Source organism: Enhydra lutris, unplaced genomic scaffold (genome assembly GCF_002288905.1).
Source record: "Enhydra lutris kenyoni isolate GAN:26980312 unplaced genomic scaffold, ASM228890v2 scaffoldscaffold57, whole genome shotgun sequence".
Lineage (NCBI taxonomy): Eukaryota > Metazoa > Chordata > Mammalia > Carnivora > Mustelidae > Enhydra > Enhydra lutris.
Window position 1 is genome coordinate 6651420 of NW_019154141.1, and position 22926 is coordinate 6674345.

The 22926-nt window shown below is 49.9% G+C and overlaps 1 protein-coding gene across 3 annotated transcripts in view; it reads left to right on the forward strand.

Moving 5' to 3' along the window:
• Nucleotides 1–22926, forward strand: part of LOC111158087 (protein kinase C alpha) — a 393808-nt gene that overhangs the window by 361550 nt on the left and 9332 nt on the right. For all 3 annotated transcript variants that reach the window (XM_022519916.1, XM_022519919.1, XM_022519917.1), the window contains 3 exons: nucleotides 2090–2170; nucleotides 11586–11693; nucleotides 13590–13730. In XM_022519916.1, coding sequence (XP_022375624.1) covers nucleotides 2090–2170; nucleotides 11586–11693; nucleotides 13590–13730 — 330 coding nt within the window. The remainder of the gene's footprint in view (nucleotides 1–2089; nucleotides 2171–11585; nucleotides 11694–13589; nucleotides 13731–22926) is intronic.

Genomic DNA, 22926 nt, shown 5'->3' on the forward strand with positions numbered 1-22926 from the left:
CCCAGCCTGATAATTCCCGCAGCAACACGGTGCCCCAGCTCCACCTGAGTTAACAACGGAGTAACTAAAACTAAAAACGATTAATAAAAATAGATTGCCGGGAGTGGTTTTAATATCGTTACAAGAACAAATTTTATTCAAGGGCTTCTGAAATACAACTGAAATGGTGGTTTTAAACCTCTTTCATCTTCAAAGCCCTTTGATTAATATTTTATTAATCTCAGTGTGAGTGATCACATACATTTGGCAGTCGTAAACTGTGTTTTTAAAAGAAAAATGTCAATATCCAGAGCACCACTTATGAGCTGCTTGGCCCTGGTCTCTGAAACTTCTTGCTATGTCAGCTTTCCCACCTATAAAATGGGGAGAACAATTGCTCCTGCCACACAGGACTCTACAGAATGTGCTCAGCATGTTGAATATACAGTAGGTGCTTAGCAAGTGCACTTTCTTACTCTCCCCAAGAGAATTTCTGTTGTTTTACTGAGTCAAGACAGGCTTTGACCCAGTCATTTCCTGTCTTGGAACCAGAATGGCAAGCCTCATTTCACACCACCAGGTAACACACAGAGGCTCATTATGGTAGGGTTTTTTTTTTGTTTGTTCTTAGTGTGTATTTTCCAAGTTTTCAAAAAAAAGAACAAATGTAGTTTTTTAAAAAGAAAGGAAGGCCTCCTTGTAACTTCCTCTGGTTATCCTATCCTTGACAAGAAAATGAGCTCTAGAGCTGTCAGATCCCAACATGTACCACATTGAGGCAAGCCACAGGAGCTGTATTTCTCATGCTGCAAGGAGAAATATTAGTAATACATTAAAGAAATGGAGAAGGGGGCGCCTGGGTGGCTCAGTGGGTTAAAGCCTCTGCCTTCGGCTCCAGTCATGGTCCCAGGGTCCTGGGATCGAGCCCCGCATCGGGCTCTTTGCTCGGCAGGGAGCCTGCTTCCTCCTCGCTCTCTCTCTGCCTGCCTCTCTGCCTACTTGTGGTCTCTCTCTGTCAAATAAATAAATAAAATCTTTAAAAAAAAAAAAAAGGAAATGGAGAAGAAGGGACACGCAGGTTTGTTTATGTCCCAGGACATTCCATTAGACACCGTGGGCCATTAAAAAAAAATACCCCAACACGTTTCAGAGTCACGTGTGTGTGCAGAATGGTAGAATGGTCATGGAGAGCACCTGTCTGGATGTCTTCGCCTCAAATCCTGGGGCCTGATCCATGGGTCGGGGGATTGTGTCCTTGAGAAAACACCAGTGTTTTAATACCCCATGTCACGCTTAGAAATTCAAGTCAGTATTACCCTCTTCCACAAGGGCAGGTCCTAGAATTATTCTAGTACTTCTGGGAGCCACAGGGGTAGAGGGGGCCTTCGGGGGACAGGTCTCCGGGGGTGGTCACCCAGCTTCACCAGCTCCCTGCATTCTGCCAACTCATTTCACGTGTCCCGACCCCTTCCTAGTTTGCTCAGATATTTAAAGCAAATCTAAGCTGTCGTGTCACTTCACCTGTAAATACGTCCTCTCTTGTGCATTTCACCCATTAATACACTCATCATACTTTTCAACAAAGCACCGTGCCATCTTCCTGCCGCACAAAATTAAGGCTAACCTCTTAATATCATCTCCTATCAAGACATTTTAGTTGCTCCTGATTTCTGTTTCACAGTAGCTTTGGTTTGGGTCAAGGTTCAGACAGGGTTCAAATGCGACATTTGATAAAATCACGTCTCTTTCAAACTGTTCTGAAATCTCAGCAGATACCTCTTCCCCACCTCCATCTTCCTTACTTTCAGCCAAATTCTATTATGTAATTTGATTATCTTATTTCTCAGACTCGTGGTCTGAAGGACCTCGGCTTTTTCCAAAAAAAAAAAAAAAAAGGTAATGAAATCTATACCGTGGCGTCTCCGGGTGGACTGAGGAGCAGCTCCCGTGCAGGTTTCGGACATCGAGTCCTGGGAAGGTGGTTCCCAGGGTGTGGGATTTGCGGTTCCCTCTCCCCTCGGTGCAGAAAGGCCTACACGCTTGACTTGTCTGTTCGAACACAGGCTCTTTGATTCGCCACTAATTGTAAGCTGTATGTGTTTCCACACAGATAATCGCGTATCAGCCGTATGGAAAATCCGTGGACTGGTGGGCCTACGGTGTCCTATTATATGAAATGCTAGCCGGGCAGGTAATGTACGTTTCTGTACTTGTTTATTGTTGGATAATGTGAATGCTTTCGGCTCTGCTCGGGCCAGGACGGTGGGACCCAGCAGCCAGTGCTGCCCCGACTTCCCTGACCCAGGTGAAAAGAGGGAGAAATTCCCCCCGGCCCTTGAAAGTGGATTCTGTTCAGTAGGCACAGCAATGATCTCTGGTCATAAAAACCCCAAACTGAGAGCTGAGACCTGGAGCATCGACAACGTCGCTTTCCTATTAAACAGAAAAGTCCCTGCACGTTGAGGACGACCTCTGTAGGTTTTCAGAATCTCAGAGCTGGGTTGGGTTATGTAAGCTTGTCTGCACAGACTCCCCCCAGCTGTTGCCCTGGTGTAGAGTTGGAATTATTAGCAGAGGAAGAAGACAGTGGAACTTGAAGAAATGCCTTTGTAGCTCCTCCCCATTTCTCCTTATCTCGCCCTTGGCAGTTTGTTGCAATTTTCACAAAAATCCAACGAGGCTGAACCTCCAGTTATAAAAGGACAGATTAGGTTTCTCAGAGGAATGCAGCGTATATCAGATAAACGGGGAATGATGGCGAAGCTGACATTTTCTTAATATGTGGCCTTAATATCTGTTGGGTTGGGGCAAATCACACAGACTGCTGTAACAAGCAACCCCCAAAACCTCAGTGGTTTAACATGGCACACGACTTTATTTTATATTCTTGGCACAGCCCGGCGGGGGGTGGGGGAGAAGCCTAGAGGTGGCATATGTCACTCCTTCCTACAGCGCACTGGCCATGTGGTCCCACTGGGACACAAAGGGGTGGTGGGGGAGGGGGAGATAGAGTGCACCTGTGAGCCGTGGAAGGTTGGGTGAACATCTACAGATCTCCGCCATTTTACCTAAAAATTACTCTGTTGTGGGCAGCTTTTTTTAATTCCCAGCAATTGAGCACTGGTGTCGAGGAGTTGGACCCTCTATAGCCAAAAGTTTAGTAAGAGTAAGTGGAAAGAAATATGCATGTTGAGCAGCTACCCCCAAGGAAATCTTTGAATCTTTGTCCCTGGAGGGGGAGAAGAGTCACCCTTTCTGACCTATGACGTTCATCGACTCCTTCATTTATGCATTCAGCGTGTACTTGTTGATGGTTTACTCTCTGCATGGTGACCACCAGAAACAAAACAAACCCTCACCTTCTTGAGGCCTATAAGGTAGAGAGAGAGAGAGAGAGAGAGAAGAGCAATAAGCTAAGAGAAAAAGTAATAAAGCAGAAAGAAAATGTAGTGTGGGAGGGAGGTCGAAATTGAAGCAAGGACGGGCAGGGAGGGACTCATGGAGAGCTGAAATAAAGACCAGCAAAAAGAGAATACCAAGTACATATGTGGGGTGAAAGCATTCTGGGCAGGGGAAACAGCAAGTGCAAAGGCCCTGGGATGGAAATGTCTGGCCATGTTTAAGAAAGGGATGGGAAGCCACCAGTCTGGCCAGAGCAGAGTGGGTTAGAGAGGGAGTGAGAGGCCTGAGGTCAGAGGAGGAAAGGGAGCCCCAGGTCTTGTGAGCATGGAGGTCATCACAGACCCTTGGCTTTGTCTCTGGGGTGGGAGGCCATTGGTGAGCTCTCCTTTATGGGTCTTTCATTGTCTTACATCTTTTAGATACTAAAGTAGTCTCTTAGAGATTAAAAGATACAGGGTACCAGCCTACATTGGGTAGTTAACTGACAAGTGATGTTAAGACTTGATTGATAGTAAAATGGTTCGTGATGATTCATTTAGGTTTTTAACCCCAATAAAATGTTCATCTCAGGCCAAATACCCCCATTTGTAAGCATGGAAAAGCAGGTCATCAGAACCACGGTCAGTGAGCCAACAGTGGTTGCCTGCCCCTTGAGTGAATTTCCTGTCTTTAGAATTTTGACCATAAAGTTTGACGGGATTATGGGCCCCTTGAGAGCCAGGCTGTTCACGAAGGTGCAGAAAACTGAGTTCCCCTTCTTGGTCCCACTTGCATGTTCTGACTCTTGAGCCCAGAAACAAACGCTGCTTTCACTGAGTCACATTTGCATATGCCAACAAAAGAAATTATTTGGGTGGAAATAGGATCTGTGTCACTTCCAAGGGCACTTTCCAAGAGATCAGATGAGCTGACTCGTCATTGGTGAGCAGGAGACTAGGACTTCAGAAGTTCTGTGCCCCCCACACACACCACACACCTACCCCCATCTTCCTTACTCCCCAATCCCGGGGACTTCCTTCCCTAGAGGAAAGCTCAGGCAATGCTGCCCTCCTGCAGGGAAGTCCTCTTCGGGTGCATCTTAAAAATCCTGCCTCTCTTGCCTATTATCCCTGAGGCCCCCACCTGCAGACGCCCTCCCCCACGCGCAGTGCTTCCGTAAACATTCTGGCACATTTCCATTTCCCATCCTGCTTCTCAGACTCCCGTTAGCCTGCCCGATAGGACCCCTTCCAGTTTCCATGATCCCTGTGGACATTGGTGACACCCTTTAGATGTGACATCTTAAAGGCGGCCCACGTTTGGGCACCGTGGTGGGCTCAGCCATTACTCGTCTAAATCCAACACAGTGTTTTCATTTCGGTACCCGCTTCTTCGTCTTCCCTGTGACTCAATGCAAATTTCAATGTATTTCTGGGCGGTGAGTCAGCCCAGAAAGGATAATGAAGGCTCTGAGACTTTACCCACAGCCCCCCAGAAGCTGCAGCAGCCTCCAGACCCAGCAGAGGGAAGAGACGCAGTTATTGAAAAGTAAGATTAATTATAAAGCTGTTGATGGGGTTATGGTCTAAATTTATCCTCTTTAATCACAGAGGGCTGACGATGAGCAGAAAAGAGAGTTTATTGCAATTTTCTTCTCACTTGGTATATTTATTGTCATCAGCCAAGGGGACAGTTAAGTAGAAACAGCCTGCGTCTTTCTTCAGTTCCTGGACTGCTTGACAAGTATGATTACTTTGGGGCGTAAACAGTATTTACCCAGCACTGTAATAAGCATGTTGCGGTTCTAAGTGCTCACGGGTCTCCATCATAAAGGGACCGGTGCTCTCCTCTTTATGTCCCCTTTTGCCAGGGCAGTCTATGCTTTATCTTCTTTCCTGACGCATTGGTGATGAGTGCTTTCCCCCAGCACTTTCACCTGAAATATCTTTGGGTGTGTGCCACCCCCTCCACCCCACCCCCCACCTCCGCTGGTCACCAGTGATCTACAGACAACCATGGCAGGGCCCCAGCATCCAGGAACCAGGCGGTGACTTAGAAATCATTTTAGAAAGAGTGAACCATCACCCCTCCTCTAGTCTAAACTTCACAAATTGCATATTGCTAAGGAGAACACCTCTGGTTCGGAACATTTTCACACCCAGCCGAGAACCGTATCTGACACGCAGCTTAGCTAGAGACACTAAGCCCCGATCTGTAGAAATTTAAAAATAATCATGGGAATGTGGGAAAGAGGGGAGAGAAGCAAATCCAGAATGGTCGTGCACTTACTCCTCAGCAACAGCTCCCCTCCTGTTGTCCCCGGGCACAGTAGCTAACTGGGAGGGAGACGGAATATAATTATAATTTCACTCTTGACCTGCCTTTAGCACCAAGGCCTGAGCAGCAATTACCTGTACGAATGCTCCCGGGGTGACCTGGAGAGACTTAACAAGAGCCATAAAAATGCTCCCATCCTTTGACTGCGTAAGCCCACACCTGGGACATTTTTCTTAGGAAGTAATTGGGTGAAGAGAAAAGTGACATGTGCAGAGATGTTTCTGGTAGCCTTAGTTATCAGAAGGGAGCCTGGGCAGCAATTCTGAACGTGCCCATGGACCAATGAGCCTGTGTCGGACGGGTGAGGGATCTGCCCCACAGGGTTCATCTTCCTGGGAATACCGGTAGCCACAGAGAGATTATTTGCAAAAGTCAGGGAAAAACAAGAAACTCCGAATTACGCATCCTTATTTGAAAATAATACAACAAGCCTAAGAGTTCACAACACAGTAAGAGCAGTTTTTGTGGTGAGGTGAGGGGAATGTGGATGTGCCTTCCTGGACCCCACTCCCTCCAAGAACACATGATCTTAATTTAATAGCAGGCCCCCGGGAGCTTTCCCCAGTCTGGTGATCATTATCACTGCCCACCAGGTAGCTGGGGGCCTCCTCCCTTCTGGCACGCGGTGGGATGGTACCTCCCAGCTCACTCGTGGTGGGGTAGAGCGTGTGGCTCATTCTGACCCATGAGATCTGGGGGGACGTGCTCCAGGGTGGACACCCCAGAGCGCCTGTCCCCGGTCCCCCGCAGCAAGACCAAGATGGTGGCTATACCATCAGCATTGGTCCTTGGTGACCTCTCCTCACTGACAGTGGACATGTGGCATAAGCAACAGATAAGCAAACAAAGTCAGGGCTGGGAAGTCACGCCAGGTCTCTAGAGACAGTCCCTCTACACAGTGACTTGAAATGTCTCTGGCCATAGCGACTGCCCCTCGGTCTTTCCAGATCCCACTATTCATCGTGTCAGATACCAAAATGGCCTCCCCACATACCTGCCCCAGTCGAGCTCTCTTTAGGTGTGCGTGGACCAGCAGCTGAGCACCTCCCACCCAGCCCTGCCAGCAATAGCGCCGGGGGACCATCCCTCCCCATCTACCTGCCAGCGCAAGTGTGAGGGATTGGCAGTGCCCAGAATGGCCCAGAGCCCAAGCTCTGCAGTTAGATATCTGGGCTTGAGTCTTTTTTTTTTTTTTAAACATATAATGTGTCTTTTACTTCAGGGTACAGGTCTGTGAATCATCAGTCTTACGCAATTCACAGCACTCATCATAGCACATACCCTCCTCAGTGTCCCTAACCCAGCCATCCTATCCCACCCTCTAACAATCTTCCCCGCCTCCAACAACCCTCGGTTTGTTTCCTGATATTAAGACTTTGTTATGGTTTGTCTCCCTCCCCAGTCCCATCTTGTTTCATTTTTTCCCTCCCTACCCCCCACAACCCCCTGCCCTGCCTCTCAACTTCCTCATATCAGGGAGATCATATGATAATTGTCTTTCTCTGATTGACTTATTTTGCTCAACACAATACCCTCTAGTTCCATCCACGGCATTGCAAATGGGAGGATTTCTGTTTTTATGGCTGTATAGTATTCCATTGTATATATATACCACATCTTCTATATCCATCCATCTGTGGATGGACATCTAGGTTCTTTCCATAGTTTGGCTATTGTGGACATTGGTGCTATAAACATTCAGGTACACATGCCCCTTCGGATCACTACATTTATATCTTTAGGGTAAATACCCAGTAGTGCAATTGCTGGGTCGTAGGGTAGCTCTATTTTCAGCCTTTTGAGGAACCTCCATGCTGTTTTCCAGAGTGGCTGCACCAGCTTGCATTCCCACCAACAATGTAGGAGGGTTTCCCTTTCTCCACATCCTCGTCAACATCTGTCATTTCCTGACTTGTTAATTTTAGCCATTCTGACTGGTGTGAGGTGGTATCTCATTGTGGTTTTGATTTGTATTTCCCTGATGCCGAGTGATGTGGAGCACTTTTTCATGTGTCTGTTGGCCATCTGGTTGCCTTCTTTGCTGAAATGTCTGTTCCTGTCTTCTGCCCATTTCTTGATTGGATTATTTGTTCTTTGGATGTTGAGTTTGATAAGTTCTTTGTAGATTTTGGATACTAGCCCTTTATTTGATATGTCATTTGCAAATATCTTGTCCCATTCTGTCAGTTGTCTTTTGGTTTTGTTGACTGTTTCCTTTGCTGTGCAAAAGCTTTTGATCTTGATGAAGTCCCAGTAGTTTACTTTTGCTGGGCTTGAATCTTGGTTCTTCCACATCCAGCTCTATAACTCCAGCCAAAGCACTTAATAGTAGGACCTCAGTGAGCTCAACTGTAAAGTGAGATCACTAGTGTGTACGTCCATCATATGGTGGTTTTGAGGACTGAGGGAGCGACACCTGGAGAAGCAGTCTATATGGTGCCCACCACGTAAACAGACCCTGAAAAGCACGTGTTACTGCCACCATCCTTACCGCTGTTCACTCCCAAACAGTGGCCATCCTTCGTCAGGCAGTGTAGACTCCCAGTGGGTGATAAAATGTCAAGGGTAGAGGCACATGTCCTCCCTGGGATTGCCAGGAGATGCCCGTCCTCAGGGCCACATGGGGATAGAACACGGGGTGAAAGCCCAGGGCTCTGCCACAAGGACGCATAGTCCTGCGGCCTTTGTCATAGCTTAGGAATCTTATCACAACATCAGAGCCCAAGGGGCCTTGGAGATTCCTGCCATCCCAGGCCTGGATGATTCACTCTGGATTAAACAGCTCTCTTAATGGCAGGACTTCTTAGAACCTTTAAAATGTAAATGTCACTGCAGATCTCCATAAAGGGGGGAAAGGGTACAAACTCTGACCTAGGGGTATCCTGTAGGATTCGTACCCTGTAGTTCTAAGGAATGCTCTCTGGGGTGTGTCAGGAGCCAGGTGTCCTGCTCTCAGAGGGAACACAGAGGGGACTTCATGGTCAGCTGCTTCCTGGAGCAGTAATAGGCACAGCTCACCTGGGCCGAGGTGGTTCCCATACCAGGAGACAATGAAGCAGGTGTGATAGGCCAGTGACCTGCACAGAAGTCTCCCCCTGCCAAATTCCATCTTCCACACCAGCCTGGGGCTGGGCCGGGGTTTGGGGGGATCTGCATTGACCTAACTGTCTTCAGATGCAGAGGTTCTTGCCTCCTCCCCTGACAAGGACTCTGGGATGATTTGTCTGAGTTTCTCTTTGGAGAAAAATTGCTCTTAAGCTTTTGGATAGGATGGTCCGTGCCTCAGCCCCCATAGTATTCCGGCCGCTGGTGCTTGAGCCACACCAGAGGGGCCAGTGGAGTCTCCCTGCTGCCTCTGTCACCACTGGGCCCAAGTTCCAGGGGCCCTTTGCAGTGGGTTTGATGCTCTACTGGTAACGTTGTTTCTCCTGGCCCGCGGCCCTAAGGGGCGCATGGAGGGGCATCGATGGGTCACCAGGAGCAGCACCCACGCCCTGCTCACATGCTGGGCACTGTAACATTATAGAGTACGAACACAGAAGAAATTCAGAGAGAGTGGGGCCCCCTGGAGGTGTGCAGTTCACAGCCCTGATCAGAAACCCTGCCATGTCGGCTTCAGTTATAAAGATCTTGTGGCCCAAACTCAGCCACATGTATGGATCCCTTATTAGGGAAAAGGGGACATTTTGTGGTTGTCCACCACAGGGCCCAGAAGAAGTAGGTTGCATGATGTCAGGCAGAGGAGAGGTGGTAAGATGGTCCGCAGGACTGGCCTCCATGGTAGCTCTTGGCCAGCTTTGGTCTGTCCTGCTCCATGTCTTTAGATGGAAGTAGCAGCACTCCCTGCTGCTCCAGGTGACCACCTGCACTCGCAGGGGGTGTATCCGCGCCCAGCATCCTTGCCCCTGAGCCTCCCAGGCACCATGGTACTTCTGCCCAGGGAAACTCATTGTGCCAGCCCGTTACAGCTCTGCTTGGAGTCATTCACGGGCAAGGTGATATTTTTTTTAAAGATTTATTTATTTATTTTAGAGAAAGAGTATGAGCAGGAGGGGCAGATGGAGAGGGAGAGAATCTCAAGCCAACTCCGCGCTAAGCATAGAGTCTGGCGCGGGGCTCGATCTCACAACACCGAGATCAGGACCTGAACCAAAAGCAAGAGTCGGATGCTTAACCAACTGAGCCCCCCAGGCACCCCAAGGGGGGCTGATTTTAGTTCTCCTCATCCACCTGCATGCTTTGACCAAATTAAACATCCTTTACACCAGGTACTTAGGATTGAAAAAGAGCCCTATGTATTTATATTTCTGGACTAAATAATAATAACAGCAGCAGTAGTAATAATAATACCCAGCAACACAGTGGCACCCACCCCAACCCCCCACTCTCCCAGACCTGGTCCCAAGGTAGGGTTCCTTATAGACTTAGCATCTTTCCCTTGAGTAGGTGTAACTCCTGTGGGCTGACCCTACACCCAACTCCTCTCCAGGCCTGGGGGGGGTGGGGTGGGGGGACAGTAAGGCTGGGGGTCAGATGAGCAGGTTGGAATGACCCGAGGGGTGTTTTCCGGGGGAGCGGTCTGCTTGGGCCCATTGCTGTCTCCCATTCGGAGGGAGACGTTTGCTGCCTCCCATTCAAAGGGCTGTCCCGCTGACTACGGCACAGCTGTCTTTGGTCCATGAGGGCGTTGACATTTAAGCTGGACTCTGGGCATTAGCGGAGTCCTACCCGTGTCAGTCAGAGTGACAGAGACACCTCTTTTCTATGAGAACGAAAATGCGACGAGATGAAACATGTGGGTATTATCTTGACTGTGACAGTTGCCCCCAGGTCTGCCTTTCTTTCGCTAAACCCAAGGTTAGCTAAGCCTAAAGGGAACATTAAGAAATTCCCCATAAACCTACTTATCCCGTGTGCTGTCCCTCCAGAGTGACAGGTAATTTGCCGGACGTCTTCAGGATTAAAGACGTGCTGGAGGAGAAAGTTGGAAGGATGCCTTGAGCTCTCCCGAGGATTCTAGCAGCCCGTTCTAAGACAGTCCATCTGCTTCAATAAAACACCAGTACCACTAGGCACTCTGCAGCAGGCACCTGCTGGGCACGGGACAGACTATCTCGGGTTTTGCAGACTCACCAGGGAACCCCATTATACAAACTGGAAAACTCTATCTTAGGGAGGTCACTTGCCTGTGGACACCCAGCTAGAAGGTGGCGCTGGAATTTGGTCCAGATCCGCCTGACTTTAAAGCCATGAGTGCCCACAGCACTGCCATGCCTCCTGCTCGCCCTGTGGGGAGTGTAAACACGGCAGAGGAGGAGAGGGGAGTGTCTAGTGGAAGCTGAGCTCCCATCACTGCTACCACGCAGGTGCGAGGCTCTCTACAGAGCAGCTCCCTGTTGGATCAGAAGGGCCCTGGTGTGAATTTCTGGACCTGGGGAAGCCCTTTCAGCCCATGTCCTGATGGCTCCAACACCTCACGCTTAGAAACCAAAGGCACCATCATTTTCCCTCGCTCCCACTCCACACACAGAGCCATCTGTAACCTAACTTGATCGTAATTAAATTTTTAATACAAAATTGCAAGATTAATGGATTAATTACAATTTATTTGCAAAGCATTAAAAGCATGACTCAAGAACGTTTTCCCTAAAGATTGTTTTGGGTTGCCCAAGGCAGGATAACTAAAGAGACAGAGGAAAGAGTGAAAAACACACAACCACCAGCCTAATGAAAGATAACCAAATAAACCAGCAACTTCACTGGGTGAAGTCTACAGCCGGTGGGGTGCCCAGAAGCCCGGCATGTGTCTTGGCACTGACGGGGCTCTCCAGGCGCCACGCTAATGAATCATCCTGCCTGTTTTCCCCTGTCTCTGTTTTCCGGAACAGCCTCCCTTTGACGGCGAAGACGAAGACGAGCTATTTCAGTCCATAATGGAGCATAACGTCTCTTATCCCAAATCCTTGTCCAAGGAGGCCGTTTCCATCTGCAAAGGAGTAAGTAGACCTGCGTTCCTTTTATAGTCGCGGACCGAGAGGATGAATGGAGGAAATCTCTTTCCCGTAGTTCTGCTTCTGAGAGAGGTGGCAGAGAGCCTACAAACCCATGCCACTGCTTCCAGCCACCAAGGGCCACCGCAGGGAGCCATGAGGAACATGGTGGCCTGGAAAGGAGGTTCTGCTCCCTAGTCTGTCTGGAGCTCTGGCCCCAGCCGCTAATCGCACTGGGCTTTAGTTTCTCATCCACCTCATGAAAGTGTGCCATGAGTTACCAGAAATAACCTCGGGTCCTCGGAAAATATTCGGTCTCTTCCCTTGCCTGACTTGGTGTGCCTTGGGTCATTCTTCATTCGATTCTCTTTTTTTGAGATCGAACATGCGTGCAGAAATGGGCCCGGGTCATGGGTGTGTATATCAGTGAATTTTCACAAAACAAAACACCCAGTGACTGCTCCCAGGTCAGGAAAGGGAAGGTTTCCGACACCCTAGACTGCCCCTCCCTTCCCGTCCTGTAGTGACTCGCCACCCGTCCAGATAAGCAGCGTCCCCGCTCGTCCCTGCGGGGATTAGCCTTGTCTGTTTTGAACTTGGCGCAAATGAGCTCCTATAGCAGACGGTCCCCAGGCGTGGCGTCTTTCACCCCACATGGTGATTGCGGCATTTCTCCAGATCCCCGCGTGGACGCCGTCTTCCGTCTTCTATCCGCCCACGGAACATTCCATCGTGTGGTCACACCACAGTTTACTTATTCATGCTACGGCGGCGGGGAGGGGCACAGGTTTGAGTTGTTTCCACTTTGGTTTGGGGCTGTTACAAATAGAACTGCCCTGAAACTTCTAGGTTTTGTGTTTTGGGGAGCCTAGGAGCTCCCTTCTGCAGAGGAGAGACCCAGGAATAGAAAATTACCGGGTCCTGACCTGGTTAGTTTTTCACTGTAAAGCTTTACGCCACAAAATTACCATCAGACCCAGTGGAATATGCAATGTAACACACTCCTAACATTTTCTGGCACGTTTGATCGGGATCACGTGGGACACAGTTATCCGGCCTCTTCCAAGAGCAGGGCACTGTTGACATAACTGAACAGGGAGAGCTGGGCCCTGCCTCAGAGCTTATAACCCGTGTTCGCCTCTGTCTTCCGCAGTAGACGCGTGAGAATTAACACCTGCTGGTCACAGCATTTCTTTTTCCCAGCCCATGAGTCTTTGATTAACACATTTTGGTCCAGGCAGTAAACAGGTATATGATGCCTATTATCAGCACACATACAGTTTTTAGTGATTGCCTCCCTTTTCGCATACATATATTTTTAGAGACCTACAGAATGGCAGCTCTCATGCAGGTAGTGTACAAAGACACCTGATTAAATTCTTATTGGCTCTGGGGCCACATCACTTCCCGGTGTCCTTTATCATAAAAAATCGCTATAGAAAGACTCCTACTGTCAATACCATGTTCGTGAGTTGGGGGTCACTCTGTGCAACCCACGGATTTCTCGGGGTCCTCCCCAGACATCCACACCATCAGGCTCGTAGCAGAGCTGGCAAAGGGAAGGTGCTATCGTCCAGCCTTCTCTTTTTCTCCTAATTTTAGTGTGTGTCGCAGGGGAGGGAGGGTCTTTTTCTCTCTCTTTCAGCTTTATTGAGGTGTAATTGGCAAATAAAATTGCGGTGTGTTGAAAACGTGCCCCATGGTGGTTCGACACGCATATGCACTGTGGGAGATTTCCTGCAATCAAGAAGTCACACCCATCACCTCACACAATTACCTTCTTGCCTTTTGGGGAGAGAATACTTAAGTTCTACTCTCTCAGCGTATCTCAGTTATACAGTACGGTGTCATCACCTCTGGTCACCGCGTCACACATTGTGCCCTCTCTCTGCTATTTTCTAGCTGATGACCAAACACCCAGGCAAGCGGCTGGGTTGCGGGCCAGAGGGGGAGAGGGATGTGCGGGAGCATGCCTTCTTCCGGAGGATCGACTGGGAGAAACTTGAGAACAGGGAGATCCAGCCGCCCTTCAAGCCCAAAGTGGTGAGTAGGGGATGTGGCTTGCCCCTGAGCCCCATGTTCCTGAATCCCAGAGGGGTTCCACCCCTTCTCTGTTGAGAGGAGGCTGGTGGCCCCTGGCCTCTGCGGGGTGAGAACCTGGCCAGGTACCAGCCTCAACTTCTATCTGGGCTCTGGTCAGCATAGACCAGACCACAGGGCCTGTGCCCACCAGACAGGGGGCTGCCGAGTGTCCCCCCAAGAACTGAGAGGGAGCTGGGGCACCTCAGCTTTGGCGATCAGGCTGCATGGACTCGCGCACCCAGCAGGATGTGATCTCTGCTGTGAGTCAGTGATGCGACATTTCACCGGCGTCCCGCTCTCCAGGGTTTGTTTTGCTACTAAAGCATGACTCGTCCTAGCCAGCTCTTCCGCAGGCCCCGGCTACGCTTCCCATGCTGGCCATGGCCCCTGCTGCCAGGAGTGCGAGTCACCCCCCATTCTGGCTTTGCCGCCTTCGTTGACACTCCTCCCATGGGACCCCCATTTTTCCCATTTATTCAGTAAACACTTTGCGTCAGGCCCTGTTCTTTACAAATTGGCTCAATAACCCTCTCGACAACCCTGCTCCGTGGGTAAACAAAGGCACAGAGAGGCTGAGTAACTTGCCTGAAGACACACAGCTGGTAGGTGGTGTTCTGGCTCTGGGATTTGTGTCCCTACCCCAGGATACCATCGCGCCATCTCAGGGACAGCCGTCTGCCCATCTAATGACTGTCGGTGGCAACCAGCCCTGGCCTTTCTTGAAGTTTCTATCTCTGGTGTAACCTCGGGGTCTTTAAGACATCGGGCTCTTAACTCACACCACCTGCCACTTCACGGTGCTTCCCAGGGACGCTGCTTTCCCCTACATCCCATCTCTGGGGACCAGTGGACAGTGTCTTCCAGCTCGGCCGCCGTCTCTGGGGTGTCCCTGTGCTGCCCCTCCCTCCGAGCCTGCAGCAAGAGCAGCTCTGGCCCATGGTCTGCTTGGGAAGCTCCCACACCTGTCTCCCTGGCAGGTGCTCATGAGCAGGGAAAAGGGACCCTCCTGGGGTGGCTGAGTGACTGGCTGGTCGGCACAGGCTTTGTTCTTAGAGCAGCGACCTCCCGTCAAGTATGCTTGTGTGTCCTCTAAGAATAAAACTGCTGGTGGGGGGCCCACTTCTACTTTTCCAAGATATTCTTAGCACCAACTAAAGCAAAACTAAAATGAATCAGGTCAGTTGACTCCCTCCTGAATCATCGTGTCTGCTCCCCACCTTCTCTTAGCGGGTCCCAAACCCAGATCTCAGGGGGTTTTCATGGGGTCCTTCCCCTCGGTGTACAAAGCCTGGCTTGGAGGGGAGCCGGGGTGTAAAGGCCCATGATAAAGAATGCTGCCAGTGGTCTCAGGACATTCCGTTAGGGATTTTCTTCTTCCCCCTTCATATTTGTTTAGCCTCCTTAAAATATGAAAGGCACACAGTAGCCTCATACACACAGCTCAGTTTCTGTACAGGAATAGCGGAGAGAACACACTCACCCTGCTGTAGGTGTGAAGCAAAGCCACTTGTCAGTCGCTTTCCAGAAAGGGACGACAGGGAGCAAAGTCAACCATAAGACACATCTCCTTCTCTGTATCCCCACCTCAGCCTCAGAAGACGTTGTCTGTTTGCGTGGTCACCTGCTTTCTGTGGACACTGGGGCCTTAAATTCAGATATAGGGGGACAAGAGGATGACTCGGGTCCGGAGCCCGGAATCTGACTGCGCAACTCCCTGTGGGCCATGGAAATTACCGGAAGCAGAGTCCCAACCACGGTGGGCAGATGAGCCACTAGCAGTAGAGTGTGTGTGTGTGTGTGTGTGTGTGTGTTTATTCCTGGAGTGCTGCTGTTTGTGTTTTTAGCTGAACACTAGCTAACATAAAAGGAAAGAAGAGAGGGCCTCCCTCACAGCAGCCCTTGAACTCTAATACAGAAGCCAAAACCACGTGCCAAAGGCCTGCTTGCTGAGAGCTCTGGTCAGAGCAGAAGGAGGGACAGCCCCTGCTTACAGGGAGTTTTCCCAGGCCAGAGCCTATGTCCGGCTGGAGAACTGTATGCAGGAAAGGAAGATGCTGGAAAACGTACTCACGGGTAGTGGAGGGGGCAGCAGGGGACGCAAAGCCATGCTGGGGTCAGGAGCAAGTCGCCGCAGACCTGTCCCAGGGCTGAAGAGTGTCAAGGACACAGAGGTCAACCAGAGAGTTGGGGCTCCCGGGAGAGCTCCCAGTGCCTCCACCACGCCATGTGCAGAGCAGCAGAATTTGGCCCCTAATCCCAGCCAAAGGGGCATCTCCACCGCCTCCAGGATGTCATTCTGTTCCCGAGGTGAGTGGAGTGGAGTGGAGACAGCACACGCCAAGGATGGTCTGGGCGGCGGGAGAGGACATTTCTAACAGTGCAAGAGCAGAGGCCGCACACGGCACGCCGGGGTCACAGCCTCCAAGAAGAGCTACTGGCTCATTCGAGGGGCTCCGTGATGTGTCCCCGCTTCCTCAGTGAAAAATGTAGCTCCCTGACCCAGGACTAATGAAGCCAAGAGGGGACAGATAAACTCTAGAGCCCAGTATTCTCCGATGGGCAGTTTTGTCCTTTCAAAGGGAGACGGAGCAAGACATCCTCGCCGTCCCCTGCTGCCAGGTGACTGACACTTGGACCGCGTGTGCGCCGAACCCCTCCCAGGGAGCATCTCCCCTCCAAGCTGAGCTGAGAGCCCCAGTGGGCAAAGCTGGTCTGCGTTCGTGAAGTTTGCTCAATGCTTTTGCCTGTTCAGCAGTGGCCGTGAACCCATTTCCCTGAGATTTAGGGAGTTAAGGGGACATTCCCTCCTGGTTCCCACAAAATCAAACCTTTGTGATGCATAAATCCGTCAGGACACGCCACACAGAACTTCCCACCTCGCGGGGACGTGGAGGTCAGGCCCTGCCATGCAGCTGTGTTCTGGATTCGGTTTGAATTGACTCGCGTTCCAAGTGGAGAGAGGAACGTGGCCGCGTCAGGTGTGTGGGACTGTGGCCGTCGCCCCGGACGGCGGCGAGTCTGGGGGCTCAGAGCTGCATATCCCAGGCACACAAGCGGCAGAGCCAGAGAACAGCCTGCCCCCGGGGAGGCCGGTGAGGGGGAGGGGAGTCCGGTCTGGCAGAGCCACGTCCCCAGAAGCCTGCTGTGTGCAACTGTGAAGGTGAAGACAGTTTTCTAGAAGATGCGACCATCACTTATGTACTGGTTGATTATGTCAAACAAAAGCAAAAAGAAAAACAGCTGTGTTACATTCTCCTGGAGGTGAGCGCACTCTCTCTCTCTCATTACTCTCCTTTTTTTTTCTTTGAAGATTTTATTTATTTATTTGACAGACAGAGATCACAACTAGGCAGAGAGGCAGGCAGAGAGAGAGGAGGAAGCAGGCTCCCTGCTGAGCAGAGAGCCCATGGGATCATGGGCTCTCTGCTCTGGGATCATGACCTGAGCTAAAGGCAGAGGCTTAACCCACTGAGCCACCAAGGTGCCCCATAACTCTCCTTCTTTACGGAAAAAAAGCACACAGCGAACTGGTTTCCTTTTTCTCTGAAAGAAAACACAACAGCGGAAGAGCCTCCGATCCACAGACCAAGGCCCGTCCGCTCAGCATTTGGCCGATGTTCTGAACAAGCCTGAGTCCCCATAGAGGCTTATTAATGTTCAGAAGAGTCCATGTAAGAAAGTTTTTTTTTTTTTTTTAATGTTTAAGTTCAAAGAAGATGTCACTCCTGAAAAGGTAAATGTTCAGTTGCTGAGGGAGAAAAACAAGGGGCCAGGCTGCCTCCCATGGCATCAGGTTCGAGAGGAGGTTTCCAGGGGTAAAGATGGCACAGCCAAGCCCACTTGGCCCAGCATCCTGAGAACCCGTGGAGGGAAGGAGAGCGCATTCTTTCTGCTTTGCTTGAATAATCAAAGGCTGAGGCACACATGAGCCCAAAACTCTGATCCAGTGTCGCTTTGAATTTTGTAGGCTTTTACCCTGATTTATTATTCATGTGAATAAAATGCCTGAGAACAGCCTTTAAGGTCCCGTTCATCCTGCCCGTGATAAATAACAGTTTATACAAATATCAGAATCGGAAAGTTAATTGATTCTTTTTCCTTTTTTGAATTCTATCCATTGGCACCTAGGAGCAGAATAGCTAGTTCACAGGTGAGCCAAAAACCTTCACGATACTTAAGTGGTTATTAGAGAGAGAAAGATTAATCTATAAAGTTAACACCGCAAAATATATTCCTGAGTTGATAGATGAGCAGAGCCCTTTGGAAATAGGCTTGTCTGTCATGGAGAGCCTTTCTGGGGAGATTACTGTCCTTATTTTATCAAAAAAAAGAGAGGGGAAAAATATAACTTTCATCAGGATGCTGTCATCCTTGCGGCAAGAGCCAGAGAGAATAGGAACAGTGGGTACAAATGTAGGTGCCGTGGTGGTGAGATTGTACAGTCAAGTTCATTTTCCCAGTCACCCCGAAATCCTTTACAGGTGTATCTCGGGGTGCCTGTGGGTTTGGTTCCAAATGGCCACGATGTGATGAAGTACATGACAGAGTAAAGCGAGGCAATGAATTTGGGGGTTTCCCAGTGCATCTAAAAGTTACATTTACACCATCCTTCAGTCTACGAAGTGTGCACTAGCATTGTATCTTAAGAAGAAAAAACAACGCATGTATCTTTATTTAAAAATACTTTGTTGCTAAAAAGCGCTAACCATCCCGGGAGCTCTTAGAGAGGTCTGTCCCTGATCACAGATCACTGTAACAAATATAATAATGAAGATGTTTGAAATATTGTGAGAATTACCAAAATGTGGCCTAGAGACAAGAAGTGAGCAAATGCAATTGGAAACAATCGTGCCAGTAGACTTTGTGGATCCCAGACTGCCACAGACTTCCGATTTACCAAAAACACAGGGTCTGTGGAGTGTGGTGAAACAAGGCATTTCACGGTGCCATTAGCTTGTCTGGAAAGTTTGATGCTGGTTTAATTCTTAAAGTCAGTGCAGCATGCCTTTTTAATTTTTGAAAATAATTAATTTTGAAGTAGCATCTCATTTCAGTGTTGCAGAAGAGTTGTAAAAATAGCGCAAAGAATTGGTACATTGGCTTCACCCAGATTCCCTAAATGTTAACATTTTAGCACATTTGCTTTATCATTCTTTCTCTACGTCGCCGAGTGTGCGTGTGTGCAGACACACACATGGGCGGGTTTGTTTTGGTTTTTTTTTTTTTGAACCATTTGAGAGTAAGTTGCAAATGTGTTGCCTCCTTACACCTACGTGTTCCATGTGTCTTGCCTCAAACCAAGGCCACCGCTCTTCTGAAGGATCCCTCAGAAAAGGTCATTCTGCAGAGTGGCGGCCATCCCAATAGAAGGAGGAGGGACCCAGACCACTGGTCTGAGCGCGCAGTGCCGTAGGCTGCCTTGGGCCGCGTGCAGTTGTCCTCCTGGGTAGTAGGTAGGTTCATTCTCCTGCCGTTCAGTGGCGCCAGGAACTATGATGCCCTGGAAAAGTGAGAGATTCTCAAGACTCCGGGAGCTCCACCAATACGTGAACCCTAACCAGCCTCCGGAGACCGGAGCCTGCCGCCTCCTGGTGCCCTCAGTGTGATTTGTGCCTTTAGACCAGCCTAAGCCAGCTTCTATTGGGCTGATGAGAGGCAAGGAGTCTGCCTATTCTTTGATAACTACCCTCCCCAATGCTTTTTTTTTTTTTTTGATTTTGCTTATTAATTTACGAGAGAGAGCATGTGTGCACGAGCAAGGGGGAGGGACAGAGGGAGAGGGAGAATCAGGCTCCCCGCTGAGCAGGGAGCCCGACACAGGACTTGATCCCAGGACCCTGGGATCATGACCTGAGCTGAAGGCCGATTCTTAGTTGACTGAGCCACCCAGGCACCCCCAAGTGCTCTTCTGCTTGAAAGAGAAATGGGAAGATGTGAGACATTTAAAATAACAATCCAGATAAGTAAGTAGTTTTGTCACCAGCCTCGGGGAGCTTCGGTGGTGAGGGATGGGGTCCTCGCACAGCCTGTGCGCCTCATGGCGTGTGAACGGACAGCCTCCCATTGTCTGAAGTGACGGTCTCCGACACCGATGGTCATCCCCACAACCTGTTTTGGGAAAGGAGCCTTGAACCCTCCCAAGCTGGCCATTGGCATAAAGCCAGGCCGAATGGAGTGCACATTCCTGTTCCACAGAATACGGGCGGGATGAGCCAGGACTGTCCCCTCACAGATGCGTGGCTCTGACACCTACAAGAATCCGCTCAGCTAATGTGTGGCTTATAGCCCGAGTCTGTCAACAAACCCATCCAAAGAACCGGCTCGCCCTGGTCCAGCGCTGGCCCTTCCAGAGGTGCACTCTCGTGCTTGCCTGGGCAGCACATGTGCTAAAATGGGAACGCTCCAGAGAAGATTCAGCCTGGCCCTGCACGAGGACGACTCGCGGATTCCTGACGTGTGCGCCGAGGCAACAGATCACTGAGCACTGTTTAATTTTGCCTGAGAAATGAAAACCTCCGGTCTGTCGCCACAGGTGGTATTGGCAGAAGGTGAAGGAGGTCCTAATCCCTTTTCAAGAAATCATTATTAAAACATTAGCTCACTGTGGCGAGATAGGTAAGCAAGGAAAGATGGATACAAAATGACAAGACGCTATCTCTCCCACCCCAAATGCAGGTCCCATTAATTACCATCTCTTCTGTAAGCTTCTGGAAAGCTGTGAGCGTGTGTGATCATACCCACAGCAAGGTTGTACCACGCGTTCCATTGTTCACCTTGGACCTTTCACCCAGTGATAAATCTGGGAGATGTTCACACGTGAGCGCATGTGGGTCTGTGGCGTCCTTTACACGGGCCATTCTGATTCTCAAGTTCCCACCACAGGCACTGACTCTTTGTTCCAAATACTCTCCTCTGTCCGTTCTTATTCTCCAGACTTTCTGTACCAAAATGCACTGGCTCCAGTGGGCATCCAGGCCTTCGGTGAGCACGTTTCCAGATCCTTGAGTGACTAAATGAGCAAACTAACCCCACTTTTTAACCCCAAGTGTGTGCTCCTGATAGTGTTGGGTCATGCACGGAAGACCGTTCCCTGAGCATGCTGGTCGTAGAAAGGGCTGCTGCATGGGGCCTTAGGCCCCTCACTGGATGGTCCCATGGTGTGGACATGACCTCCTGGAAGGCTCAAAGCAGAATATTCCCGTTCATGTCTGCTGTCGGTTATGTAACTAAACGAAGTCCGCACACAACCGCGAGACAGAAAGCCATGCACAGACGTCAGCAGGGTTCCTACTAACGCTGCACTAGGACCACCGCACAGTGGGACTGAAACACGGGATCCCCTAAGATGAAGCAGGCCCTGCTACATCTGGCAATAGCCAGAGACATTCCCCACCTCAATAAGTTTCCTTTCTCCTTCCTCTTGCAACACGCCTTTCCTCTCGCTTGGTTCCGTGCTCTGCCTGCTCCTCTGGGTTTGGTTTGGTTTTGCTTTGTAATGGCAGTGTTTTCGAGCTACTCATACTCACCCTAATTCCCATACCAGTGACCGTGGGGTTATAATCTACATGACTGAGACACCAAGGTAAAGGACAGGAATGAGATCAACACATGTATTGTGCATTCTCGGTGGCCTCTCCCAGGTAAGAATCATGAGAAGCCGACTTGCGCGTGGCAGGCGATCTCTCCCCACGGCCCTCAGGGTGCACGAGGTGGTGAGTGGACCACGCACCGTCCAGGGCCGTGGATGGGGAGTGCTGTGATCCCAAAGTTCACCTGGAGTCAGCATCTTCCCATGCTTTGTCCCATCTTTACTGTGCCTGATTTCTACCGTGTTCATTTTACTAACTGATGAGTTCACCAAATAGGGAGGAATGTCAGAACAACAAAGGACATATGTCCCAAATCCAGAGCTAAGTAAGGTGGGTAGATTATTAATGGTGTCCCTTCATCCCTCACATATGAACCCTATCCCCTTTACATGCTGGGTATGTGCTGTGCCTTAAGTTGTAGCATGCCTGATGGTGAGAAGGAATTGCACACACTCTCGGTCCTTTGATCCCCACAATTGCCTTGGAAGGTGGACGTTCACATCCCCCTTTTATCTTTACAAAGATAAAAGTGGGGTGAGTTTCCCAAAGCTGTATCCTGGGCTTTTGACCTCTGGAGGGTCCTTCTCCCCACTGTACCTCCCATTTTCCCTCAGGTGTCAAACACAATCTCTGCTCTCGGGGAGAAACAGAAGAACTGTCTGGGCTCACACACTGGCCCAGCCACGTTTGGGGTCCCTCCTGCTGCCCTCCTCTCCTCCGTCTTTGTCCCACACCAGTTGTGTGGTGCTTTGCATCCCAGATGGCAAAAGCCTCCACTGGTGACAGGTGTGGGTGGCCTTTGGAGGTGAAGGAAATAAACATTCCGCCAGGGGATTTTGCTCCCAAGTAGCAAATACTGTGTACAGCTGCAGGTGGCCTCGAGCTCTGAGGCTATGGCCAACCCCAGCCTGCCTGTTGTCACACAGTGCGACAGAGGCTGCCCTTCTGGTGGCCATGGTAATAACCTTGCACCATCTCTGAGGAAGGTTGAGAGGATGTCTGTAGTCTGGCCAGCCTCATTCTTCACCCCCACTGTCACTCACTCAGTCTTTCCCAAGTATCACCCAGTGTCCCCTGAACCCTTCATTCTCTGGGCGTCGTCTTCATCCCTCCCACATCCAAGATGGCGCCTGAGTCCTGCTGCGCACAAGACGATGGTTGTGAGTAGGGTTGGCCCATAGACGGCAGGAGGAATCTTCTGTGTTTAAAATATAACAGCTTGTTGAAGGCTTTATCTTTTCCCTGAAGATGCAAAGTGCACTGATTTTCATTATTCTTTCTAGTCATTGGTGGTGGAGATGGGAGGGTAATCACAGTTTCCTCCATAAACATCTTGAAAAACGATCAGGTCAAGATCTTCTCTTGTTTGGCCTAAAGAAGATTGTCTCTGGGCTAATTTCACTGAGTTATGGAGGGCTTATTTTTTAACGCATTAAGAGACCCTCCGTTGTGGAAAAATAAGTGCTATTTCTCATAGAACCAAACCTGTGATTAAAATCTCTGCTCTTTGAGAGGGGGAAAGCAGCATCCATCTGATGGGAGCTCCCTTGGAACAAGAGGTCCTTCTG